The sequence below is a fragment of the Macaca nemestrina genome, chromosome 3, assembly GCF_043159975.1.
Source record: "Macaca nemestrina isolate mMacNem1 chromosome 3, mMacNem.hap1, whole genome shotgun sequence".
NCBI lineage: Eukaryota > Metazoa > Chordata > Mammalia > Primates > Cercopithecidae > Macaca > Macaca nemestrina.
In genome coordinates this window covers 145,199,897-145,224,219 of record NC_092127.1, presented here as the reverse complement: position 1 = coordinate 145,224,219, position 24,323 = coordinate 145,199,897, and the positions used below count along the sequence as shown (strand labels likewise).

At 43.2% G+C, this 24,323-nt stretch overlaps 1 protein-coding gene across 2 annotated transcripts in view; it reads right to left on the bottom strand.

Moving 5' to 3' along the window:
• Positions 1 to 788: 788 nt before the first annotated feature.
• Positions 789 to 24,323, bottom strand: part of LOC105496848 (enolase-phosphatase 1) — a 35,891-nt gene continuing 12,356 nt past the window's right edge. For both annotated transcript variants that reach the window (XM_011767462.3, XM_011767463.2), the window contains exons 2-6: positions 17,782 to 17,883; positions 14,843 to 15,045; positions 10,669 to 10,801; positions 8,105 to 8,228; positions 789 to 1,873 (exon numbers count right to left, since the gene is read on the bottom strand). In XM_011767462.3, coding sequence (XP_011765764.1) covers positions 1,734 to 1,873; positions 8,105 to 8,228; positions 10,669 to 10,801; positions 14,843 to 15,045; positions 17,782 to 17,883 — 702 coding nt within the window. In that variant the 3' untranslated portion in view covers positions 789 to 1,733. The remainder of the gene's footprint in view (positions 1,874 to 8,104; positions 8,229 to 10,668; positions 10,802 to 14,842; positions 15,046 to 17,781; positions 17,884 to 24,323) is intronic.

The window sequence follows — 24,323 nt, the reverse complement described above, 5'->3', positions numbered from 1 at the left end:
ATTCCTGAAATCTATTTATTTTCTGTCCTCCTTACTCAGTGTACATAGGTGGTAAAATGCCTCTCCACCTCAATCCTCTGCTGGCTAGATGCTGTGTGCCTTCCGTGTTATTCAATTCCTTTCTAATCTAGATCCCAGTGCCTAATCTTCTCTCATTTCTTCCTTTTCCAATTACTCCTTAAGTATCAAGATATACCCCTTTCTGCCATCTGCCTATGAGCTTTCCAAAAAAGGTATCAAGTTCATCCTTTTATTACCATTTGTGGTTTCATCATCATTTACAAATTATTCCCATTTCTAAGATTTACCTAAACTCATTTCCTTTCTTTTTTACTCATATATTTTCATAATCCCTAGATTTCTTAATTGGCTACTAGATCAAAATTATTAACATAAAATATTTTATATCCCCTGTCCTCTCATAGTTCTAAGACTTCTTTTTCCTTATTCAAAGCATTTTTAAAATTACTCCTCCAGGATTCATGAGTTTTTCTTGATTAGTTAGGAAAGTTAACTCCCTCCTTGAAGCATTACCTTATAGACCTCAAAGTTAAGATTCTCAAAAATGTAAGGAACTCCACTCATATCCTGAATGCTTACTATCCAAATGGAATAGTAACCTTATATGTATACATAACTCAAATAATAACCAATGAATTGCCACTGGCACTCCATTAAAACACACACATCATACACAATTAAGGTAAGAGCTAAATATTCTTGTTTTTCAGTTTCTCTTTTGCTATGGCAGCATGTGGATAGAGTTCAGGAACCTATATAAAACTGAGTGAAGAAGAAAATGCTTTTATTAATCACAACATGAAATTAACAGACATCCTATTAGAATTAAACCAGGATAAATACTGCTGTTAGAAAATTTACATTTCTCACATCCATTCCAGAGGAAAATCTTACGTATTAGAGCTCATCTTAATCTTATGGACTGATTTCAGTAAAACTTTTTAAATAGTAAATAGCAATTAACATATTCTCAAACTGTGCTAAGTAGTTAGAAAGGTAACTATAAAATATATAATGATAACACCCGGCAGGATTAGAACTGTTCTATTAAGAACACAACTCTGTTTTAGCTGTTACATCAGTGCACCTTTTTCACTGGTAAGGCAACAGCTTGCTGTGGGTGCCACAATGATTACCAAGTTTCTTCTTAAAAGACACTTGTTTGATCAAGACTCAAGTGAGTTTTCTTTCCCAATTTTCATCTTTTGGAGCAGAAGGAAATACCTTGGTCTTTGATATATATAAGGATGCAAATATGAAATACAGCTGTTATAATCTTCTAAATCACAAACAGGGGCAATGAATTATTATTAGAAATAAGTCTTTGAAATATTTCATTTTTAAAATAACAAGGCTTCTGAATAATCTCTCAAAACTAGCTTTCCATTTTAGTACATGACTTGATAAACATAGCACATTAGATTGGTTTTCAGCAATTTCTTCTATCAACTACACTTTGCCCTCACTAAGGGTTAGAGTATGATTTCAAACAATTTCTACATATAAAACATCTTTAAATAAGTTTTGTGTTCACTGAACTGAGACTTCTTTCACTTATGTACCTGTGGAAGTTAATTTGAGCATACACATATATACATACTTGCATATTATGTGTACATGTATGTTTTTTAAGTTACTTTGACCATTAGAATAAACCTAGACACTACAGGGACAACTCTGGGAACAGTGCGGTCTGCCTTAACAACCCTTCTCTAGGTTGAGGAAGGCAGGTATAGTTCGCTGAAGGATGTGATGAGGCTGTAGTAAGTCTTCTCGTCATCTGTTAATCCTGCGTTGCCTGGTCTCACCACCACAGCTACGTGCACATCTGCTTCCTCAGCAGCACTGGCCTCTGTGAAAATCAAAGGATGTGTGTGTGTGTCAGAAACACCAAAAAATGATGTCTGAGATTTGCATCAAAGCCAGCAGGGGGATGTGGGGATGGAAGAAATGAATTTGGCCCTGATTTGATAACTGTTGAAGTTAAAAGGTGGGAACCCTGGGGTTGACTATATTATTATCTCTTTTATATATGTTTTAATTTTTCCATAATAAAAATTTTAAAAATACGTAACTGTACTTGACAGAAGAGAATGGCAGTGTATCCTACACTTCTGAGCTTTATTAAGTACTTATGAATGCAGAAGGATGGAGCCATGTTCTGTCCTACACCTTTCCTCCACTTCTTCCCATCAGCCCATACCGAGAACTGAGCTATTTCCCAAAGGACAGGCTGTTGGTAATACCAATTAAAATGATATGGGGCTGGGCACAGTGGCTCACACCTATAATCCCAGTACTTTGGGAGGCCTAGGCAGGTGGACCCAGGAGTTCACTTGAACGCCAGACTTGAGTCCAGGAGTTCAAGACCAGCCTGGGCAACATGGCGAAACTCTCTCTCTACAAAAACAGAAAAATAGAAAAATTAGCTGGGCGTGGTGGTGTGTGCCTGTAGTTCCAGCTACTCAGGAGTGCTGAGGTGGGAGGATTGCTTGAGACCAGGAGGTCAAGGCTGCAGTGAGCCGAGATCGCAATACTGTACTCCAGCCCGGGTGTCAGAGACCCTGTATCAAAAAAATAAAAACGCAAAGAAGATAATGGGACAAATGGAATCCTGTGGTCTAATCAGCCCAAGATATCTGCTCTTACCTCCAGACCCTAAATATGTCATGCTCCCAGCCTAGAACGGAGCAAGTTAGAGTGGGAAACAGGATACTGGACTGTGATAAGAGAGATGGCGCTTACTAGGACAGATAGAACAAAACTGGTGAGAAATCTGGAATACATCCTGTGGAGTTTAGATTTGGTATAAAAGTAATCCCCAATAGTTTCTCAGCCTTTGGAGAAGAGTCACAGCACCTGAATAGATTAACTGCAGGGCAGTCATGCTGAGAGAGTTAAGAAGTTCCCAGGAGACACACTGGGGCTGAGCTGTCTCTTCCACCCACCCACCCACCTCAAGTGCCTATTTTCTGTTCTGCCTATGAAAGGGCCTGTCACCTTCCCAGAGCCAACAGTATTCAAGACTCCCCTCTCTGAGTGGGAATGCCTTCTTCAGCCCACCTCTGCAGATGCCACTGGAGAAAGGCAGCTAGCTTCCACTCACCCCTACTTCCTAGCCTGACTGCCCTGAGCAAAGTTTTCATCGTGACTGGCAACCCGGGAATTTGACCAAGTTGAGCCATCACAATCCACGTGGGACTTGACACTACGAGTGGCTGTTCCATATTCAGGCTTCTTATCTAATTCACCACAGGGCAAGTTTTATCCCTAAGCATCTATTTGCTCTACTATTATAATACTGAGATACATTTTCATACTTGGGTATTATTTGGGATTTTATTTTTATTTTATTTTTTCAGACAGGGTCTCTCTCTGTCGCCCAGGCTAGAGTGCAGTGGCATGGTCTCCGCTCATCCCAACCTCTGCCTCCCAGGCTCAAGTGAGTCTCCTGCCTCAGCCCCCAACCGAGTAGCTTGGATTACAGGCGTGTATCACTACCCCCTGGCTAATTTTTGTATTTTAGTAGACACAAGGTTTCACCATGTTGGCCAGGCTGTTCTTGAACTCATGACCTCAAATGATCCATTCGCCTTGGCCTCCCAAAGTACCAGGATTACAGGCGTGAGCCACCGCGCCCAGCCATTATTTGGGATATTAACTTAGTTTTTCATTCTGCCTCAGCAGTGGAAGGCATGTGGTACCAAAACAGGACCAGAGAGAGAGAAAAGAGCGAGCAGGCAGACAGCTCCCTGCCTCATCCCATCTGCCAATGACCCAAGTTCTGGCCCCACTGCCTAAGCATGTATGGGGCCAGCAAAAGACAAAGGGCAGGAATAAAACTGCCTTACAGAGAATCAAAGGGAGCCAATTTCATTTTGAAGCCAATTTAGGGATTATTTCTATTCTCCAAAATTAGGAATAATTTCTACAACTACAACTGAGGAAAAGGCTTAAGTGAGAAGATCTGAAATTATAGACTTACTATGTGATCCCAAATACAAAAACTAAGTGGCTACAAGAATGTGAAGAAACTGTAAGTGGTCTAAGGACAGGGGTTGTAATTCTTAATATGGAGATAGAGCAAAGGTCCGGGGATCACAAATTGAACTGTGCATTTAATCCCAGAATTGGCTGGCTCTGAGCAGAGCACTCGCCACAAAGCAGACCCTTAATTCTAAGCCTGCAGAAATTTACTATCCAAAGTGCTAGGGAAATTAAATATAAACAAAACTACAGACTTTTATCTCCAACAGCCTGAATGGTTAAAGAAAAACAATTCACAGATTAAATCAGCTAAACTCACCAGAACAAGGCCTATTTCCTTTTCATAAGAAGCAAAACGTAGTAAAAGGTTTTCAAATTCTCATTCTTCACAGGAATTGATAACACATACCTACCCTTCATTGATAGTAATGACCCCTGACCCTACCACACTAAGTCCCTCAAAATCACAAGGGTATAGTGAAGTTTCAAATCAGGAAAAGGTTTCTATACAGAAAAATGATAGGAAAACATTTACAGAGAGTTCAAAGTAGAGGCCAGGTGAAATGGTTGTTGCTAAGGCTAATGCTCATTGACAGTACATTTCACATGGCCTGGCTACCTAGTCATTATACAGTGACCCTTGAAGCATTGTGTCTGTGCATCTGTCAGTCTCTCCTCCAGTGCAATCAGATATGTAAATATAAAGCTTTCCAGAAAGTAGAAAAAAATGAGCTGAGTTTGTAGAAATGCTTGGACACACAGGACATGGGCTGATCCCTGCCAAATCTTTTGAGTTTTCAAATCTCGTCAATTAACATCCAGATTTAAAATTCCAGGCCAAGTGTGGTGGCTCACGCCTGTAATCCCAGCACTTTGGGAGACTGAGGTGGGTAGATCACCTGAGGTCAGGAGTTTGAGACCAGCCTGGCCAACATGGCAAAACCTCGTCTCTACTAAAAATACAAAAATTAGCAGGGCGTGGTGGTATGTGCCTGTAATCCCAGCTACTCGGGAGGCTGAGGCAGGAGAATCGCTTGAACCTGGGAAGCAGAGGTTGCAGTGAGCCGAGATTGTGCCACTGCACGCCAGCCTGGGTAACAGAGCAAGACTCTGTCTCAAAAAATAAATAAAAATAGGGCCGGGCGCGGTGGCTCAAGCCTGTAATCCCAGCACTTTGGGAGGCCGAGATGGGCGGATCACGAGGTCAGGAGATCGAGACCATCCTGGCTGACACGGTGAAACCCCGTCTCTACTAAAAAATACAAAAAACTAGCCGGGCGAGGTGGCGGGCGCCTGTAGTCCCAGCTACTCAGGAGGCTGAGGCAGGAGAATGGCGTGAACCCGGGAGGCAGAGCTTGCAGTGAGCCGAGATCTGGCCACTGCACTCCAGCCTGGGCGGCAGAGCGAGACTCCGTCTCAAAAAAAATAAATTAAAATAAAAAAAAAATAAATAAATAAATAAAAATAAAAATAAATAAGGCCGGGCGCGGTGGCTCAAGCCTGTAATCCCAGCACTTTGGGAGGCCGAGACGGGCGAATCACAAGGTCAGGAGATCGAGACCATCCTGGCTAACATGGTGAAACCCCGTCTCCACTAAAAAATACAAAAAACTAGCCGGGCGAGGTGGCGGGCGCCTGTAGTCCCAGCTACTCGGGAGGCTGAGGCAGGAGAATGGCGTAAACCCGGGAGGCGGAGCTTGCAGTGAGCTGAGATTTGGCCACTGCACTCCAGCCTGGATGACAGAGCCAGACTCCATCTCAAAATAAATAAATAAATAAATAAATAAATAAAATAAAATTCCAGTCTAGATTAACCAAGGACTGAAATTTAACAAAGACATTAATAATGACTGAATGTCTATTGTATGTCAGGTAAAATTAAGCCTGCTCTGCCTCTATTTCTCTAGAAAAAGTTATTAAAACTTTTTTAGATATTAGATGACCTATGCTGATTAATTTTTTTTAAAACCGCTTAGCAAATTAGTATCTGCATATATACCTACAACTCTTGCCTATCTCAATAAACCAAAAGCTCAAGGGTCAGCAGAAGAGAAAGAACAGTTCAAACACACTACCTCAGGTAAGGCACCTTTACCAGAGCCTGGATTTTCCTTTGGGTCCTAGCTCTGAAAACCTCAGGAGTGACATTAGTTCTATAGTAACAGATAGGGAGGGCTGGAGAGAGGACTCTTGCTTACAGACTGCTGAAGCTGCTACCAGGAGGCCCCAGGAGTCATGTGGAGTTGACTAAGCAAAAGAGCATCCTCCTCCTCTCCTCTGTTCCTTTTCCCTAATCCCCTTCCCCAGCCTCCTGTCACAGACACAGTTTGCCAAGAGCAGCTGCACAGTACACAAAGCCCTGCTTTGGGGGTAAACAGAAGGTATGATTTCAGGCCCGGAGAAACTTGCAACCCATCGCAGAACGGAAGAAACACAAGTATGTGGAGCTGCCCTCAAATGCAAGGGAAATTATAAACCCGCCAAAAGTAGGCTCAGTAGGTAACGCACTAACACTCTAGGGAGAATAAATGCGCAATCACGAGTTGGAGCCAGGGGAAAGCCTCACCAACCAGGGGCTTTTCAGTAAAAATTGCAGAGGCCACCTTCCTCCAGCACTCTTTACCTTTCACCTGCTTGTTTCCTCATTCACTACTTTCTCCTTCTGTAATTCTCTAGAGGACTCACATTCTTAGGCAGATGCTCGAGTATGTTTTCCATTTGATCAAAACTACTCTTGAAGGCCAGGCGCGGTGGCTCACACCTGTGATCCTAGCACTTTGGGAGGCGGAGGCAGGAGGATCACTTGAGGTTAGGAGTTCGAGACCAGCCTGGCCAATATGGCAAAACCCCATCTCTACTAAAAATATTTTAAAAATTAGCTGGGGTGGTGGTGCGCACCTATAATCTCAGCTACTCAGGTGACTGAGTCATAAGAATTGCCCGAACCCAGGAGGCAGTGAGCCGAGATTGCACCACTGCACTCCAGCCTGGGCAACAGAGCAAAACCCTGTCTAAAAAAAAAACTACTCTTGAAATAATGTATATTACCAACAAAGTATGGTATACACTGTTTTGTGCATTCAACCCATAATGTAATAATATACATGCTACTGTTACTATAAACAACAAAGACAGCCATGCTGAGTAAAAAATATATACATCTCTGAAGTGAATCATGTATAACAAAGCCTGAGATTCACAACCTCAGAGATTCCTGGGGAACGAAGACCATCTGGCAGGGGTGACTCACCTACTCACAATGGGGAAGTGCACCAATTGGAACGATGGGCAAAATTGCTTAAGCTAATTACAGTTCTCTTTCTCTCTCTCTTTATTTTGGCTGGGTGCATATAGCTGATCTTACTATTGTATTATTAACCGCATTTGATGCAGGTCTACAGTGACTTTATTGTCAACTAACCACCCCTTATTCTCACACCTCCACCTGCGTGCTCCTTCCCATGACAATTCCTGTAAGTCTTCCTTTGTTAATTTCCTGTGTCATAATGTGTATGTGTGTGTACATAGCAATAGGTGGGAGATCATGGACAAGGAGTTAAACGAGAAGAGTTAGTCTTTTCAATGCCACTTCCCCACGTGCAACCCCCAGAGTTGGTTCATTCTTTTTTGAGACAGTCTTGCCCTGTCACCCAGGCTGGAGTGCAGTGGTGCAAACACGGCTCACTGCGGCCTTGACCTCCTGGGCTCAGTTGATCCCGCTGCCTCAGCCTCCCATGCAGCTGGGACCACAGGAGTGAGCCACCACACCCAGCTAACTTTCTGAATTTTTTTGTAGAGACAGGGGTCTTACATTGTTTCCCAGGCTAGGGTCGAACTCCTGGGTTCAAGCAATCCTCCTGCCTAAGACCACAAAAGTGCTGGGATTACAGGCATGAGCCACCATGCCTACCTTCACTGCTGTTTTTTTTTGTTTGTCTGTTTTTTAAATTCAAACATGAACCAGACACTGTTTCTTTATATAAAACTGTAAAACTGATTTTTCAACGATCCCCATATAGACTTTCTTTAAAGAGGCAATGTATTTGTAGTGCCAGGCTCAGTTCATATCCCGGAGTATAAGAAGTCTATTACTCACCTCGAGTAACATCTGTCAGAAACAAAATGTTGTTGGTTGAGCACCCAATGCTGTCTGCAATCTTTCGGTAACTTTCACTCTCCACTTTGCGTCCAATCTTGGTATCAAAGTGACCATCGACAAGCTGAACAAATAGAAGGCAAAAGACTGACAATACAAATACACTTGCAGTGCCCCTCATGCCTTTCTCTGAAACACATGATAATCACAGTTACTTCATTCGTTCAGTATTTACTGAAAATCTACTTAATAGGGAACTTTATGGAGGCTACACAAAGTAAAAATAAAGATTTTATGGCAACAGACATTTGGAAGAAGAAAAGTAGCAGCTTAATATACATAACGTCATTTTATAATCTACCTGGTTTTCACTAGCATTCATTTTACATCTGAAATAGCTTAAAATAAATATGCCCTACATCCTACCCTTAAAGATGATTTGCACTCCAACTACTTACTGGATTGAATTTTACTCCTGATGAAAGATTCTGAACACTGTCCTTTAATCTTATGATGAAAAAATTTCTCTAACCTGCCTTATGAATAAGCTATTATTTTACTTACAAGAAATTCTCATTTTCTAATTAAAACATTTTGAAATTCTACCCAAGGGCTCATCTATGTCTCTGCCCTCTTGGAAACAATTGGAGTCAAATCTGTAACTTGCTAATTTTAGCAACAGTAATTAAAATAAGTCCATATTTAGGGTCAGTTATTAAGATGTGATTTTTTGAATGTTTTCAGAACTTTTCACAAACTAAAAACAAGCATAGTAAGCACTCAAAGACAAACTGGGTTTGGCCTATGGGAAGCTAAAAATAAATAAATAAATAAATAAATAAATAAATAGTAATTTTAAGGTTTTTTTTTTTTAAAGTCAAGATTGATTTTGCATATTTTCTTTTTCTCGCAGTTTGCCTCAGTAACTAGAGAATAAAATTCTTATTAGTGAACTTAGTAGGTACTTTTGTCCTGTCATGATTGTCAGAGAGAGCAGAAAAGAAGTTGTATCTGTATTAAGAGAACAGTCACCAAGGATTAAAGGGTTTCATTATTGATTTAATATTTGATTTAAAAATAAGAAAGTAGGAAAATCCTAAAATTAGAATATGACAACCTCCAAAGCCAAAGTGTTCTTTGCACATGATAGGTGCTCAATAAATATTTATTTTAAAAACTTTTCTAGCCAAGTTACCTACTGTACGTAACCTATTGTAAGTGTGGTCTACATTCAAGTTACCTATTATAAGTTAAAATTGCAAGTTCAGTCTATATTCCAGTTACCTATTGTAGGTTAAAATAAGTAAAATTTTTTTTGTTGTTGAGACGGGAGTCTCGCTCTATCGCCCAGGCTGGAGTGCAGTGGCACGATCTCTGCTCACTGCAAGCCCGGCCTCCCGGGTCACGCCATTCTCCTGCATCAGCCTCCCGAGTAGCTGGGACTACAGGCGCCTGCCATCACGCCAGGCTAATTTTTTTTTTTTTTGTATTTTTAGTAGAGACGTGGTTTCACCATGTTAGCCAGGATGGTTTCAATCTCCTGAGCTCATGATCCACCCACCTTGGCGTCCCAAAGTGCTGGGATTACAGGCGTGAGCCACCGCGCCTGGCTGGTAAATATTTATTTTTAAAAAGTATCTGGCAGGCCGGGCGCGGTGGCTCAAGCCTGTAATCCCAGCACTCTGGGAGGCCGAGACGGGCGGATCACGAGGTCAGGAGTTCGAGACCATCCTGGCTAACACGGTGAAACCCCGTCTCTACTAAAAAATACAAAAAACTAGCCGGGCGAGGTGGCGGGCGCCTGTAGTCCCGGCTACTCGGCAGGCTGAGGCAGGAGAATGGCGTAAAAACCCGGGAGGCAGAGCTTGCAGTGAGCTGAGATCCGGCCACTGCACTCCAGCCTGGGCGACACAGCGAGACTCCGTCTCAAAAAAAAAAAAAAAAAGTATCTGGCCAAGTTACCTATTGTAAGTAACCTATTTTAAGTTGTCTATATTTCAAGTTACCTACTGTAAGTTTGGTCTACATTCAACTAATCAGCACTTCTTTTTAAAACCCTACATGTAGTCACTTCTTTCATTGATCACCCCATCCTCCAGGGGGCGCAGGGATGATGACACAGAGGGGCTAGCAAGAATTTTCTCATGTACACGAAATGCAACAGGTGACAACCTTATCACTACATTTAAAAATGTGCCTGGTTCTCCTATAATATGCTGTTTCTTCTTAAACAAAATCTATACTTCTTCAAAGAGCCAGAAACAAATGAGTGCACCTTGTCCTCTGCTGTATTCAAAAAGTCTTTATGTATTTCTCAGCACTGCACAATCCTGTTTTGCATCCTAACTGATTTTATTTTTGAAGACACAGAATAAACTTTATGTAACAACCTTATATAGAAGAAACTGTAAATACAATATAATTAAAAGTGATTATTTTCTTCTTACCTAATTTTAAACAATCAAAAAAAAAAAGCATTCTATTAGTTCCAATTAGTTTTTCTTTAACATTCATTATTTCATGCTTTGATAGCATCAAAAAACAAAGTAAACTAGGTAACCTACCTCAAGAATATCTCCCTCCGTAGAGTGCCCAAATAACAGTTTCTGTGCCTCCACACTCCCTGAGGAATAGATGTACACCTTCATTCCGGCCTCTCTCCATTTCCTGACTGCTGGAACTACATCTGCAAAGAACCTAGAGGGAAGACCACTAAGTTAAAATACAGGAACACCTCATCTAGCCAGATGAAAACCTGTCGAAACAGATGCCATATGTTTCTCTATTTGTGCCCAAATGGTAACCTGAGAAGCAGCTCCCTGAGACTACAAACTCCTGCAGTTCTAATAAACGTATTGTTCGAGTTCCAGGCTCACAGCAGGTTAGAAGCAACAATCTATGTGGAAAGGAGGATAGTTTTGAACAGACAGCCACTAGTGACAGTAAAAAGGGACTACAGATAAAAGGATGAAATGGGAAAGTGTTTTTTAAATTCCCAAAAAACTCAAAAAAGCAAACAACAGCAATAATATAATTTCGGATGTTCTTCATGACAAAGAAAGGTTAAAGCATAGAAATGCTTTTTTAAAAAGATCTGCACCCAAAATAATCAAAACAAAGTTTGAAGGCTCAAAGCTATAAACTTATGATTAGCTAGAAAATGGAATTACTTTTTTTATTTTGAGACAGGGTCTTGCTCTGTCACCTAGGCTGGAGTGCAGTGGTGTGATCTCAGTTCATTGCAACCTCCACCTCCTGGGCTCAAGTGATCCTCCCACCTCAGCCTCCCAGGTAGCTGGGACTACAAGCAGGTGCTACCACCCCCAACTATATATTCTTTTTTTTTTTTTTTTGAGACGGAGTCTCGCTCTGTCGCCCGGGCTGGAGTGCAGTGGCCGGATCTCAGCTCACTGCAAGCTCCGCCTCCCGGGTTTACGCCATTCTTCTGCCTCAGCCTCCCAAGTAACTGGGACTACAGGCGCCCGCCACCTCGCCCGGCTAGTTTTTTGTATTTTTTAGTAGAGACGGGGTTTCACCAGGTTAGCCAGGATGGTCTCGATCTCCTGACCTTGTGATCCGCCCGTCTCGGCCTCCCAAAGTGCTGGGATTACAGGCTTGAGCCACCGCGCCCGGCCTATTTTTTTTAATTTGTTGTAGAGATGGTGCTTCGCCACGTCACCCAGGCTGGTCTCAAACTCGTCGACTCAAGTGATCCACCCACTTCAGCCTCCCGAAGTGCTGGGATTACAGGCGTGAGCCACTGCACCTGGCCTGCATTTCTTGAGAACTAAGAAAACAACGTTTTATTATATGGGGAAAAAAATTACGTAACAAATTAGTTGAGACTAGTACCATCTCACACCAGTCAGCCAAAGGTGTCTTTTTCTGACTTCTGACACTGTCTCTTTTACCAATTCCACAGTGTCTTCCATATTCATGGAGGAAATTAACATCACAGGAGAAAGGTGAAAAGAGAAGCACAAAGAACCTGGGTTGTAGAACCAGTCATCTTTAAAAAATTACCTGGAAAATGTCAGTGGAGTCTTCCGCTTTGTATGTATTAACATGCTTAATATGTTGCACTAATTGAAGGAAAGAGATCAACATATTCAAAACCAGTAGACATATAAGTATGTTATTCTGAGTACTAGTTTGCACTCATGGAGACAGGATTTCTCCTGTCTTCAGCAGTTAGTTGTATAATTAAGGAACCAAGATGAAGAGAAGTAAGGGCTAACTACCGGGTGCACAGTCTCCTGTCTCCACTTTTTTGAGTGCTTTACAAAGTGAACCTGGCTGATATTCCCAGATCACTGGCATATCCTGAAATTCCAGTCTATCCTTTAAAAGGTAGAAGCTCCGGCCGGGCGCGGTGGCTCAAGCCTGTAATCCCAGCACTTTGGGAGGCCGAGACGGGCGGATCACCAGGTCAGGAGTTCGAGACCATCCTGGCTAACACGGTGAAACCCCGTCTCTACTAAAAAATACAAAAAACTAGCCGGGCGAGGTGGCGGGCGCCTGTAGTCCCGGCTACTCGGGAGGCTGAGGCAGGAGAATGGCGTAAAAACCCGGAAGGCAGAGCTTGCAGTGAGCTGAGATCCGGCCACTGCACTCCAGCCTGGGCGACACAGCGAGACTCCGTCTCAAAAAAAAAAAAAAAAAAAAAAAGGTAGAAGCTCCTTGTAAAGTACATAAAGAAACAACATCTCATTTGACAGAAACACAAAAGAAATATACGCAGCTGGAAACAATCTTGGATCTTAGGGTTTACAGCAGGCAGTGGCCCAAAATCCTTAGAGGCAAAGTCTTATTAAGAATTTCACGGCTGGGCATGGTGGCTCACGCCTGTAATCCCAGCACTTTGGGAGGCCGAGGTGGGCGGATCACGAGGTCAGGAGATAGAGACCATACTGGCTAACACGGTGAAACCCTGTCTCTACTATACAAAAAATTAGCTGGGCGTGGTGGCGGGTGCCTGTAGTCCCAGCTACTCGGGAGACTCAGGCAGGAGAATGGTGTGAACCCGGGAGGCAGAGCTTGCAGCGAGCGGAGATCACTGGGCAACAGAACGAGACTCCGTCTCAAAAAAAATAAAAAAATTTCTTAGCAGGCCGGGCACAGTGGCTCATGCCTGTAATCCTAGCACTTTATAGGAGGCCAAAGTGGGTAGGCTGCCCTGAGCTCAGGAGCTTAAGACTAGCCTGGACAACATGGTAATACCCTGTCTCTACTAAAATACAAAAAATTAGCCAGGTGTGATGGCCTGTAGTCCCTGCTGTTCGGGAGGCTGAGATACAAATAATTGCTTGAACCCGGGAGGCGGAGGTTGCAGTGAGCTGAGATTATGTCAATGCACTCCATCCTGAACAACAGAGCAAGACTCTGTCTCCAAAAACAAAAATAGGCTGGGAGAGGTGGCTCATACCTATAATCCTAGCAGTTTTGGAGGCTGAGGCGGGGTGGACCACTTGAGGTCAGGAGTTCAAGACCAGCCTGCCAATATGGTGAAACCCCATCTCTACTAAAAATACAAAAATTAGTATGGTAGCAGGCGCCTGTAATCCCAGCTACTCCAGAGGCTGAGGCAGGAGAATCGCTTGAACCCAGTAGGTGGAAGTTGCAGTGAGCTGAGATTGCACCACTGCACTACAGCCTGGGTGAAGAGCAAGAATCGGTCTCAAAGCAAAAACAAAAACAAACAAATGAAAAGACTTTCTCAGCAATATGGTATGGACAACATAGCAAGACCACACCTCTACAAAAATGTGGCGGTGCATGCCTGCAGTCCCAGCTAATCAGGAGGCTGAGGCGGGAGGATCACTTGAAGGCTACAATGAGCTATGAAGGCACCACTGCACTCCAGTGTGGATCACAGAGCAAGACCCCAGCTCTAAAAAAAAAAATAGGCCAGGTATGGTTGCTCATGTCTGTAACCCCAGCATTTTGGGAGGCCAAGGCAGGCAGATCGCTTAAGCCCAGAAGTTTGAGAACAGCCTGAGCAACATGGTAAAACCCCATCTGTACTAAAAATACAAAAACTAGCCGGGCATAGTGATATATGCCTAGTCCCAGCTCCTTGTGAGGCTGAGGTGGGAGGATCACCTGAACTGGGGGAGGTCAAGGCTGCAGTGAGCCATGATCATGCCACTGCACTCCAGCCAACAGAGTGGGATCCTGTCTGAATCAATCAAGAATTTCTCAGTAGTATAATACTCCAAAGTCTCCTCGGGCTGGAGTGCTTTTAGGAACTCCATAACCAAGACTCAAAGAATCTGTGAAGTTGCTCAAAAGAGCAAAGAAGAATGTGGTAGTGAGGACATCCTCTGAGTAACCTCAACATGATGGGGAAACAATTTCCTATGTCTCATAGAGCAAAAAGCAGGTAATTCACAGTCCAGGGAAGCAGCCCAACAGAGCTGTCACTCATGTGCTAAGAATCAAATATGACTTAGTTCAAGGAAATCACCATTTTCTAGGAAGCTATTTTAAACGGAGACTTTGACAAGTCTTTCAACCAACCCACAAGACCAGACAGGCAGGTCCGGGTAATCTAGTCAGCTGAAATATTTTAGCCCAGTTTTGAAAAAATGAAACAAAGCTCACTTGTTAGACTTAAGAAGAATGTGGATTTTTATCTATTTTACCAATCATGTGACTTACGCTGGAAAGGGAGGACTAGTGAAAAAACATATTTGGATTTGGGACTGGTGAAATGTTTAGGCTGACTCGAGCACATACTCTGCTTTCATGCGCCCAGCTGTGAATGCCGCCCTCCACATGTGGCCCTGAAGCTGTTTGAGTGCAGTGGTCTTTCGATCCAGGGACATCTGCCAGCACACATTATCTACCACGGCCTGGATCATCTGCTGCAGATCATCCACTCCATTCCCAGATGCTGCAGGGATAGGAACAGCCCCATCCAGGTGGGCGTCCTCTTCAGCCTTTAAGTCAGAAACAACATGATGTTTGTTTTTTGCTTATTCAAAAAAGAGTCATTTAAAATGAGACCCAAAACCCCAGCAGAACAACTTTCTCCATCATTAGCCCTAGTATGGCTGCAAATTGAAATAGCATATACTTTGGAGCTGATACAAATGATTCCTAAAAGAATGTGGATTAATAAATTTGCATTACCTTTCCTTTTGCTAAAAGCTGAAATTTAAACTGACAGGCATGTTGTTTATGAGAAGAGAGAGCACATAAAGATAGAATTAAGACTTGATTTGTTGATTCACTACTGGGATCAACAAACCAGGATTTTAACTCAATCTGATCATTTTCTCTGCACTATAACTAATTGAGAAAGAAACAAAGAAAATCTCATAAATTAGTTTATGCCTGGAATTCAGTGAAAAGAAGCTAGTGAAGTAATGAGGTTGGTTCACATTCAGTCTCCTATGATCTCCCACATCTTGCAAAAATCCTAATAGCCACTTAGAACAATGACCTTGTGACAAAGCAGTCCAATTTCTAAAGATACATATATACATATTTATATACAATAATGGGGGACTATGTATGTATGTTTCAACGAGGTTTTGACAACAAAAAAAGGTAAGGGAGGAAAGTAAAGTAAGTCCTCATTTAACATCATCAAAAGCATCCTCAAAAGGTGCTTGGAAACTGTGACTTCAAGTGACATGACCTTCTCAAATAATGTCATTTCCTTCAACATCATTTTGTTATAACATTTATGTGGGGAAAAAAATTGGTTTTGTTATAGTTGGTTTAAAATTGAAAATTGAAATTTAAGTGCCATTTCACTTAAAGTCAGTTTCCAAGAACCTAAAAACAACATTAAGTAAGGACTCATTGTATTTCAGATTAACCCTGAGTTATCCAGAAAATTAAACAAACCCAAATATTCCATGCCCAAAGGACATAACTACATTTCAAATCCTAATTCCTAACAGTAAAACACCTACAGAGAGCATTCCACAGTATCCAATATAGAACTAACTAGAAAATAACTGCCAGTGAGTTAGCTCTGCAGACCTTTAAGATCTTTGCCATTGAAGCAATTTTAACAAGAAAAACAACAGAGCAGGAGTTCCGTAGCACACAATGCGGAAGGAAAAGACTGATGACTGGTGGGTAGAGAGCAGAACAAAGCACAGGAGACCAAAGGAGGTATGAGGGCTAGGTCAGAGTGAGCTGGGGTGAGGAGTCTGGAAAAGGAGTGTGGGTGTGAGGACCCAGGATCACTGGAGAGGGGGCAGCAGGGGCCTGCAGTGAGGAAGGAGGGAGTGCAAAATGATGAAGTACTGTCACGGAGAATGACGTAGCTTGGATGTGTGTCCCTGCCCAAATTGCACATTGAAATGTAATCCTCAATGTTGGAGGTGAGGCCTAGTGGGAGGTGACTAGATCACGGGGATAGACTTCTCATGAATGGTTTATTTAGCACCATCCCCCTTGATGCTGTCCTCGCAATAATGAGTTCAGGCTGTTTTAAAGTGTGTAGCACCTCCCCTCCCCACTCTCTTGCTCCTAACTTTCACCATGTGAGACGCCTGCTCCTGCTTTGCCTTCCATCATGACTAGAAGCTTCCTGAGGTCTCCCCAGAAGCAGATGCCACTATGTTTCCTGTATAGCCTGTAGACCTGTGAGCCAATTAAACCTCTTTTCTTAAAAATTATCCACTCTCAGGTATTTCTTTACAGCAATGTAAGAACAGACTAATATAGAGATGTTAATAAAAAATGTAGAGACTGCTCAAAACCTTTTGCATTCTACCCAGGAAGGACTTTTTTTTTTTTTTTTTTTTTTTTTTTTTTGAGACAGAGTCTTGCTCTGTAGCCCAGGCTAGAGTACAGTGGCGCCATCTCGGCTCACTACAACCTTCGCCTCCCACGTTCAAGCAATTCTCCTGCCTCAGCCTCCCAAGGAGCCAGGACTACAGGTGCCTGCCACCACATCCAGCTAATTTTTTTATTTTTAGTAGAGGCAGGGTTTCACCATTTTGGCCAGGCTTGTCTCAATCTCCTGACCTCAAGTGATCCACCCACCTCAGTCTCCCAAAGTGCTGAGATTACAGGTGTGAGCCACCATGCCCAGCCTAGAGTTGCCTATTTCTAGAGCTATTTAAATTGCCTAAAAATGCCATATATTTGTAAACTTAAGCCCTTTCTGGGTGGGCTGGGGGTGGTAAGCTCATGCCTGTAATCCCAGCACTTTGGGAGGCCGAGGAGGGTGGATCACTTGAAATCAGGAGTTCTAGACCAGCCTGTCCAATGCGGTGAAACCCAATCCCCACTAAAAATACAAAAAATCAGCTGGGCATGGTGGCAGGCGCCTGTAGTCCCAGCTACTCGGGAGGCTGAGGGAGGAGAATCGCTTGAACCCAGGAAGCAGAGGTTGCAGTGAGCTAAGATCGCACCACCACACTCCGGCCTGTTCGACAAAGCGAGACATCATCTCAAAAAAAAAAAAAAAAAAAAAAAAGAAAGAAAGAAAGAAAAAAAACAAAGAGCAACTCCAGAAACAACAAACTGACATGATCCAGCCTTTAATTATGTACTGTGAATTCCTAAGCAGGCAACTCACTAAGTCACTGCAACTTCTATCCCTTATCAAACCAGGGCACTTATTTTACAAAATGCTCATAGCATGTTCTAAATCTCCAGGTATTCTCATTTCTAAGACACTTGGGAATGTAAGCCAGAAATGTTCCAACCTGTTTCCTCAAAAGACTGACATCCTGCTGGCACTCCTCTTCTTCCCAATGTGTCTGCAGATACTCTTTAACATTTTCTTCGATGTAAGGAAATAAAATGTCCTGGATAAAAGAGTAAAAGAAAATACAAGAGTTAGCTTGTATCAGTTGTGCAAGATCCAGTTCTTCCACAATCTTACCTTACATAACTGTAACAAATAAATCAATGGAACTCTTTATAAAAATTGCTGCTGTGAATATAAAAGCAAGAAAGAGAGACAGAGGCCAAGAAACAAATAAACTAAACCAAGAGTTGGCAAACTACAACCTGCAGACCAAATCAAGTCCACTGCCTATTTTTGTAAATGAAGTTTTATTGGAACATAGCCACACTCATTTATTTAAATAATGTCTGTGGCTATTTTACATCACAATGGCAGAATTCAGTATTTGCAACCAAGACCATAGGGCCTGCAAAGCGTAAAATCTTCACTGTCTTGTCCTTTACAGAAAAAGTCTCCCAACTATGGAACTAGATGGCTAGACCAAAGGTCCTTGAGTACATGGATCAAGTGTGTCTTGCTCACAGCTATATCCCCAATGCATACCACGTTATTGTACATATCACTCAAATAATCTGCTGAAAAGAATGGTACCCATGCATGACAAGTATTTAAAAACAAACAAACAAACAAACTTGATCACCATGACTCTTTCTTGGTAACCAGACTACCTTTGGAGTATCCTATAAGAAAGTGACATGCAGCCGGACGTGGTGCCTCACGTCTGTAATCCTAGCACTTTGGGAGGCCGAGGTGGGCGGATCACCTGAGGTCAGGAGTTCAAGACCAGTCTGGCCAACATGGTGAAACCCTGTCTCTACTAAAAATACAAAAATTAGCCAGATGTGGTGGCGGGCACCTGTAATTTCAGGTACTCGGGAGGCTGAGGCAGGAGAATTACTTGAACCTGGGAGGCGAAGGTTGCAGTGAGCCGAGATCCCACCATTATACTCCAGCCTGGGGGACAGAACGAGACTCCGTCTCAAAAAAAAAAAAAAAAAAAGATACACAAAACAATTCAGTAATAAATAACCTGTCAGTAATCCATGCATTAGGAATTTCTTTCCCAGTCAGGCTTCTACCTCTTCTTTTTACTAGCTGTGTTCAAATAACTTATGCTCCTGAGCCAGTTTTCTCATTTGCTACACAGGAATAATATGAGGCAAAGTCACTGGAGGACTGGACTGTCTAATGGAAGGCACCTGATATCTTACCACTTAATACGTTCTTTTTTTTTTTCTTTTTTTTTGAGATGGAGACTTGCTTTGTTGCCCAGGCTGGAGCGCAGTGGTAAGATCTCGGCTCACTGCAGATCTTGGCTCACTGCAACCTCCTTCCGCCTCCCGGATTCAAGAGATTCTCCTGCCTCAGCCTCCCAAGTAGCTGAGATTACGGCAACTGCCACCACACCTGGCTAATTTTTGTATTTTTAGTAGACATAGGGATTCACCATGTTGGCCAGGCTGGTCTTGAACTCCTGACCTCAAATGATCCACTGGCCTCAGCCTCCTAAAGTGCTGGGATTATAGGCGTGAGTCACTGTGCCTGGCAATATATTCTTAACATATTCTCCAGCACACACAGTTAAACTGAGCAAGGATCACCCAAATTTCATGATAAATAATAGCAGAGAAGTTCCCAGAAGATAAATCACAAGCAGAACCAACTTATTAATTCAACTTTCCTGAGAACCTACAGAGAGCAGGACACTGGAGTTATGAACCATAGCCAATCTTCTCAGAGAACTCAAGGAAATAAAAGGTGCAAGGTTTCAAACAATACTGAACATTTGGGAACAGCTTTAGAAGTTGGAGATTACTTTAGAGTTCCTTCCTGATCATCCAATATGCCCCTCCCCTCATCTATAAAATGCGCCACTGTACTGAGTCATCACACAAAGCTAGAATTTAGTATAACATCTGGACTATAAATATTATTTGCTGCCGGGCATGGTGGCTCATGCCTGTAATCCCAGCACTTTGGGAGGCCAAGGCAGGAAGACCACTTGAATCCAGGAGTTCAAAACCAGCCTGACCCTGTCTCCACAAAAATTAAAGAGCTAGCTGGGCTGGCGATGCACACCTGTAGTCCCAGCTACTTGGAGGGGCTGAGACAGGAGAATTACTTGACCCAGGAGGTTGAGGCTACAGTGAGCTGTGATTGCACCACTGCACTCCAGCCTGGGTGACAGAGCGAGACTCCTACTCAAAAAAAAAAAAAATTATTTGCAGTCAACATGTTAGCAGACTGTACTATTTTAGGGCAAAAGGGTTACTGCATAAATGTATGTACATGGAATAATCAACTAAATTATGAAAATTTTATCCAATCTTTAAACATACTTATTGAGAATATCTGTAAGACAAATACAATGCCTTCAAGTTACTTATAAAATAGCCTGGCATGTGCTATCATACATTATAAGAATTTTTGTTTTTTGAGACAGAGTCTTGATCTGTCACCCAGGCTGGAATGCAGTGGTGACAATCACAGCTCACTGCTGTCTAGAACTCCTGGACTCAAGAGATCCTCCCACCTCAGCCTCCTGAGTAGCCAGGATTACAGGTGTGCATCACCATGCCTTGCCAATTTTTAAAAAATTTTTTTGTAAAGACAAGATCTCGCTATGTTGCTCAGGCTGGTCTTGACTCCTGAGCTTAAGCAATCATCCCGCCTCAGCCTCCCAAAGTGCTAGGATTACAGGCATAAACCACCATACCCATTGATGATAAATGTTTTATCTTCATTATAATCCACTTACAGATAATTTCAGAACACTATAGTATGACAAATATGCTACAATAAACTCAGGATTCTACAAATAAACGCGGGAATATTTTCAGTACACCAGGCACTTAAGGAGTTACCGTGATTTAGCAGTACATACAACAAAAGCCTATAGAACTAGAGTTATTTGCCTTGTAGGGGAATATGATTAAATTCCACTAGATGTTACAGGGGACACTGTGCAAGCAGCAATTTATATTACTCTACACAGCTCAGTGATAGCTTACTGAAAGAGCCAAGAAATTTTGAAGATCTAATTACATTAGTTGCCTTGGCCGGGCGCAGTGGCTCACGCCTGTAATCCCAGCACTTTGGGAGGCCGAGGCGGGTGGATCATGAGGTCAGGAGATCGAGACCACCCTGGCTAACACGGTGAAACCCCGTCTCTACTAAAAATACAAAAAATTAGCCAGGTGTGGTGGCGGGCGCCTGTAGTCCCAGCTACTCGGGAGGCTGAGGCAGGAGAATGGCGTGAACCCAGGAGGCGGAGCTTGCAGTGAGCCGAGATTGCGCCTCTGCACTCCAGCCTGGGCGACAGAGCAAGACTCCGTCCCCACTCCCCCCCCCCCCAAAAAAAATACATTAGTTGCCTTGTAAATGTTTAAAAGTTCAAATATGGATATGCTTTTTTTTTTTTTTTTTTTTTTTTTTTTTTTTTTGAGACGGAGTCTCCCTCCGTAGCCCTGGCTGGAGTGCAGTGGCGCCATCTCGGCTCACTGCAAGCTCCGTCTCCCGGGTTCACGCCATTCTCCTGCCTCAGCCTCCCAAGTAGCTGGGACTACAGGCGCCCACCACCACGCCCGGCTAATTTTTTGTATTTTTAGTAGAGACGGGGTTTCAGAGTGTTAGCCAAGATGGTCTCAATCTCCTGACCTCGTGATCCGTCTGCCTCCGCCTCCCAAAGTGCTGGGATTACAGGCGTGAGCCACCGCGCCCGGCCTACGGATATGCTTTATGGTCACGTGGTTGTTTTAATGAAAAGGTCATAGAATTAGTAAAAATCAAACTGTTGTTACAATATTTACTTATCTCCTTTGAATAAAACAGGTAATAAAAGGTACCTCCTAAAAATTGTGCTGAGAGGCCAGGCCAACATAGTGAAATCCCGTCTCTACTAAAAATACAAAAATTAGTCGGGGCGTGGTGGTGCGCGCCTATAGTCACAGCTCCTCAGGAGGCTGAGGCAAGAGAAACGCTTGAACCCCGGAGGCGGAGGTTGTAGTGAGCTGAGATTGTGCCACTGCACTGCAGCCTGGGTGACAGAGTGAGACTCCCTCTCAAAAAAAAAAAAAAAAGAAAGAAAGAAAGAAAGAAAAGAATAGTGCTGAGAATACAGCTACATAAACAAACTACTTTAAAAGCTTTCCAGCAGGGCGCGGTGGCTCACGCCTGTAATCCCAACACTTTGGGAGGGATCACGAGGTCACGAGATTGAGACCATCCTGGCTAACACTGTGAAACCCCGTCTCTACTAAAAATACAACAAATTAGCCAGGTGTGGTGGCGGGCGCGGTGGCGGGCGCCTGTAGTCCGAGCTACTCGGGAGGCTGAGGCAGGAGAATGGCGTGAACCCGGGAGATGGACCTTGCAGTGAGCTGAGATCGCAACACTGCACTCCAGTCTGGGCAACACAGAGAGACTCCGTCTCCCACAAAAAAAAAAAAAGCTTTCCAAGGCTGGACGCGGTGGCACCAGCCTGTAATCCCAGCTACTTGGGAGACTGAGGCAGGAGAATCACTTGAACCCGGAAGCAGAAGTTGTAGTGGGCCCAGATCACACCACTGTACTCCAGTCTGTGACACAGGCAGACTGTCTCAAAAAATAATAAAAATAATAAATATTAAAAGCCCTCCAAGGGAACTATACAACGCAAATGATTTATAGTACTTGAGAACTTAATATTCTTTAGAAAACAAATTAAACAACACAAAGGCAATATTGGTGGGCTATTTTTTTTTTTGTTTTTTTGAGACGGAGTCTGGCTGTGTCGCCCAGACTGGAGTGCAGTGGGGCGATCTCGGCTCACTGCAAGTTCTGCCTCCCGGGTTCACGCCATTCTCCTGCCTCAGCCTCCCGAGTAGCTGGGACTACAGACACCTGCCACCGCACCCGGCTAATTTTGTATATTTTTAGTGGAGATGGGGTTTTACTGTGTTGACCAGGATGGTCTCGATCTCCTGACCTCGTGATCCGTCTGCCTCCGCCTCCCAAAGTGCTGGGATTACAGGCGTGAGCCACCGCACCCGGCCCCCATTGGTGGGCTATTATTTCTTTTTTTTTTTGGAGTGCAGTGGCATGATCTTGGCTCACTGCAACTTCCGCCTCCTGGGCTCAGGTGATCCTCCCACCTCAGCCTCCTGAGTAGTCGGGACTACAGGTATGAGCCACCACACCCAGCTAATTTTTTAAATTTTTACTAGAGATGGGGTTTCGCCACGTTGGCCAGGCTCATCTCAAGCTCCTGGACTCAGGCAATCATCCTACCGCAGCCTCCCAAAGTGCTGGCATTACAGGCATGAGCCACCATGCCCAGCCCCACATAAATTTATTTTGCTTTTTATTCTCTAACATTAATAGAGACATAGGCCCGGGCTCGGTGGCTCCACCTGTAATCCCAGCACTGTGGGAGGCCAAGGCCAGCGATCACTCGAGGTCACGAGTTTGAGATCAGCCTGGCCAACATGGTGAAACCCCGTCTCTACTAAAAACAAAAACTTAGCCAGGTGTGGTGGCTGGCGCCTGTAATCCCAGACACGGGAATTGCTTGAACCCAGGAGGCAGAGGTCGCAGTAAGCCAAGATCACGCCACTGCATACCAGCCTGGGCGATAGAGCAGGACTCTGTCTCAACAACAACAAACAAAATTAAGTGGCTTGATGGTTCCTAAATATAAATCACATCATACAAACAATTAATAAAACAGGTTACAAACAGTATGTAAAGCAAAATCTTATTTAGGGGGATATTTAACACACTGAACAAAATATAAGAGAACATGAAAAATGTTTACAAAGGTTCTCTCTGGGTTATGACATTAAAAGAAACTTTTTTGCGTATCTCTTTTCTACAATAAAAATGTACAACCTTAATAGTGCAAAAAGTTAGCAAAATTAAATGTTAAAAAAAAAAATCAGAGATTGCCGACAGTGCTTTTCTTTTTTCTCTTTTTTTTCTGAGACAGTCTTGCTCTGTCAGCCAGGGTGGAATACAGTGGTGCGATCTCAGCTCACTGCAACCTCCACCTCCTGGGTTCAAACAATTCTGCCTTGGCCTCCTGAGTAGCTGGGATTACAGGTGTGCGCCACCACGCCCAGCTGATTTTTGTATTTTTAGTAGAGACGGGGTTTCTCCATGTTGGCCAGCTGGTCTTGAATTCCTGACCTCTGAGATCCCCCCATTTTGGCCTCCCAAAGTGCTGGGATTACAGGAGCCACCACCAAGCTGGCCTGCTGACAGTGTTTTAAACAAAATCACCCCCTACAAAGAAAAATAATTAAAGGCTGTATCCAGAGAATAAAATTACGGGAAATTACATGCAACAGACAAGAAGAGCCAGTTATCTGAGGCAGTATGACTGAGGAATTTAGCAAAATCCAAATTCCAATCAGAGTGACTAGACTGTGACTTCAACAGAACAGAGCTTATCAGCACAGGTAGTGAATCAGCTATACTATGATCAATCTGAAGAACCACATTTGTGCTGAGCCACTTTTC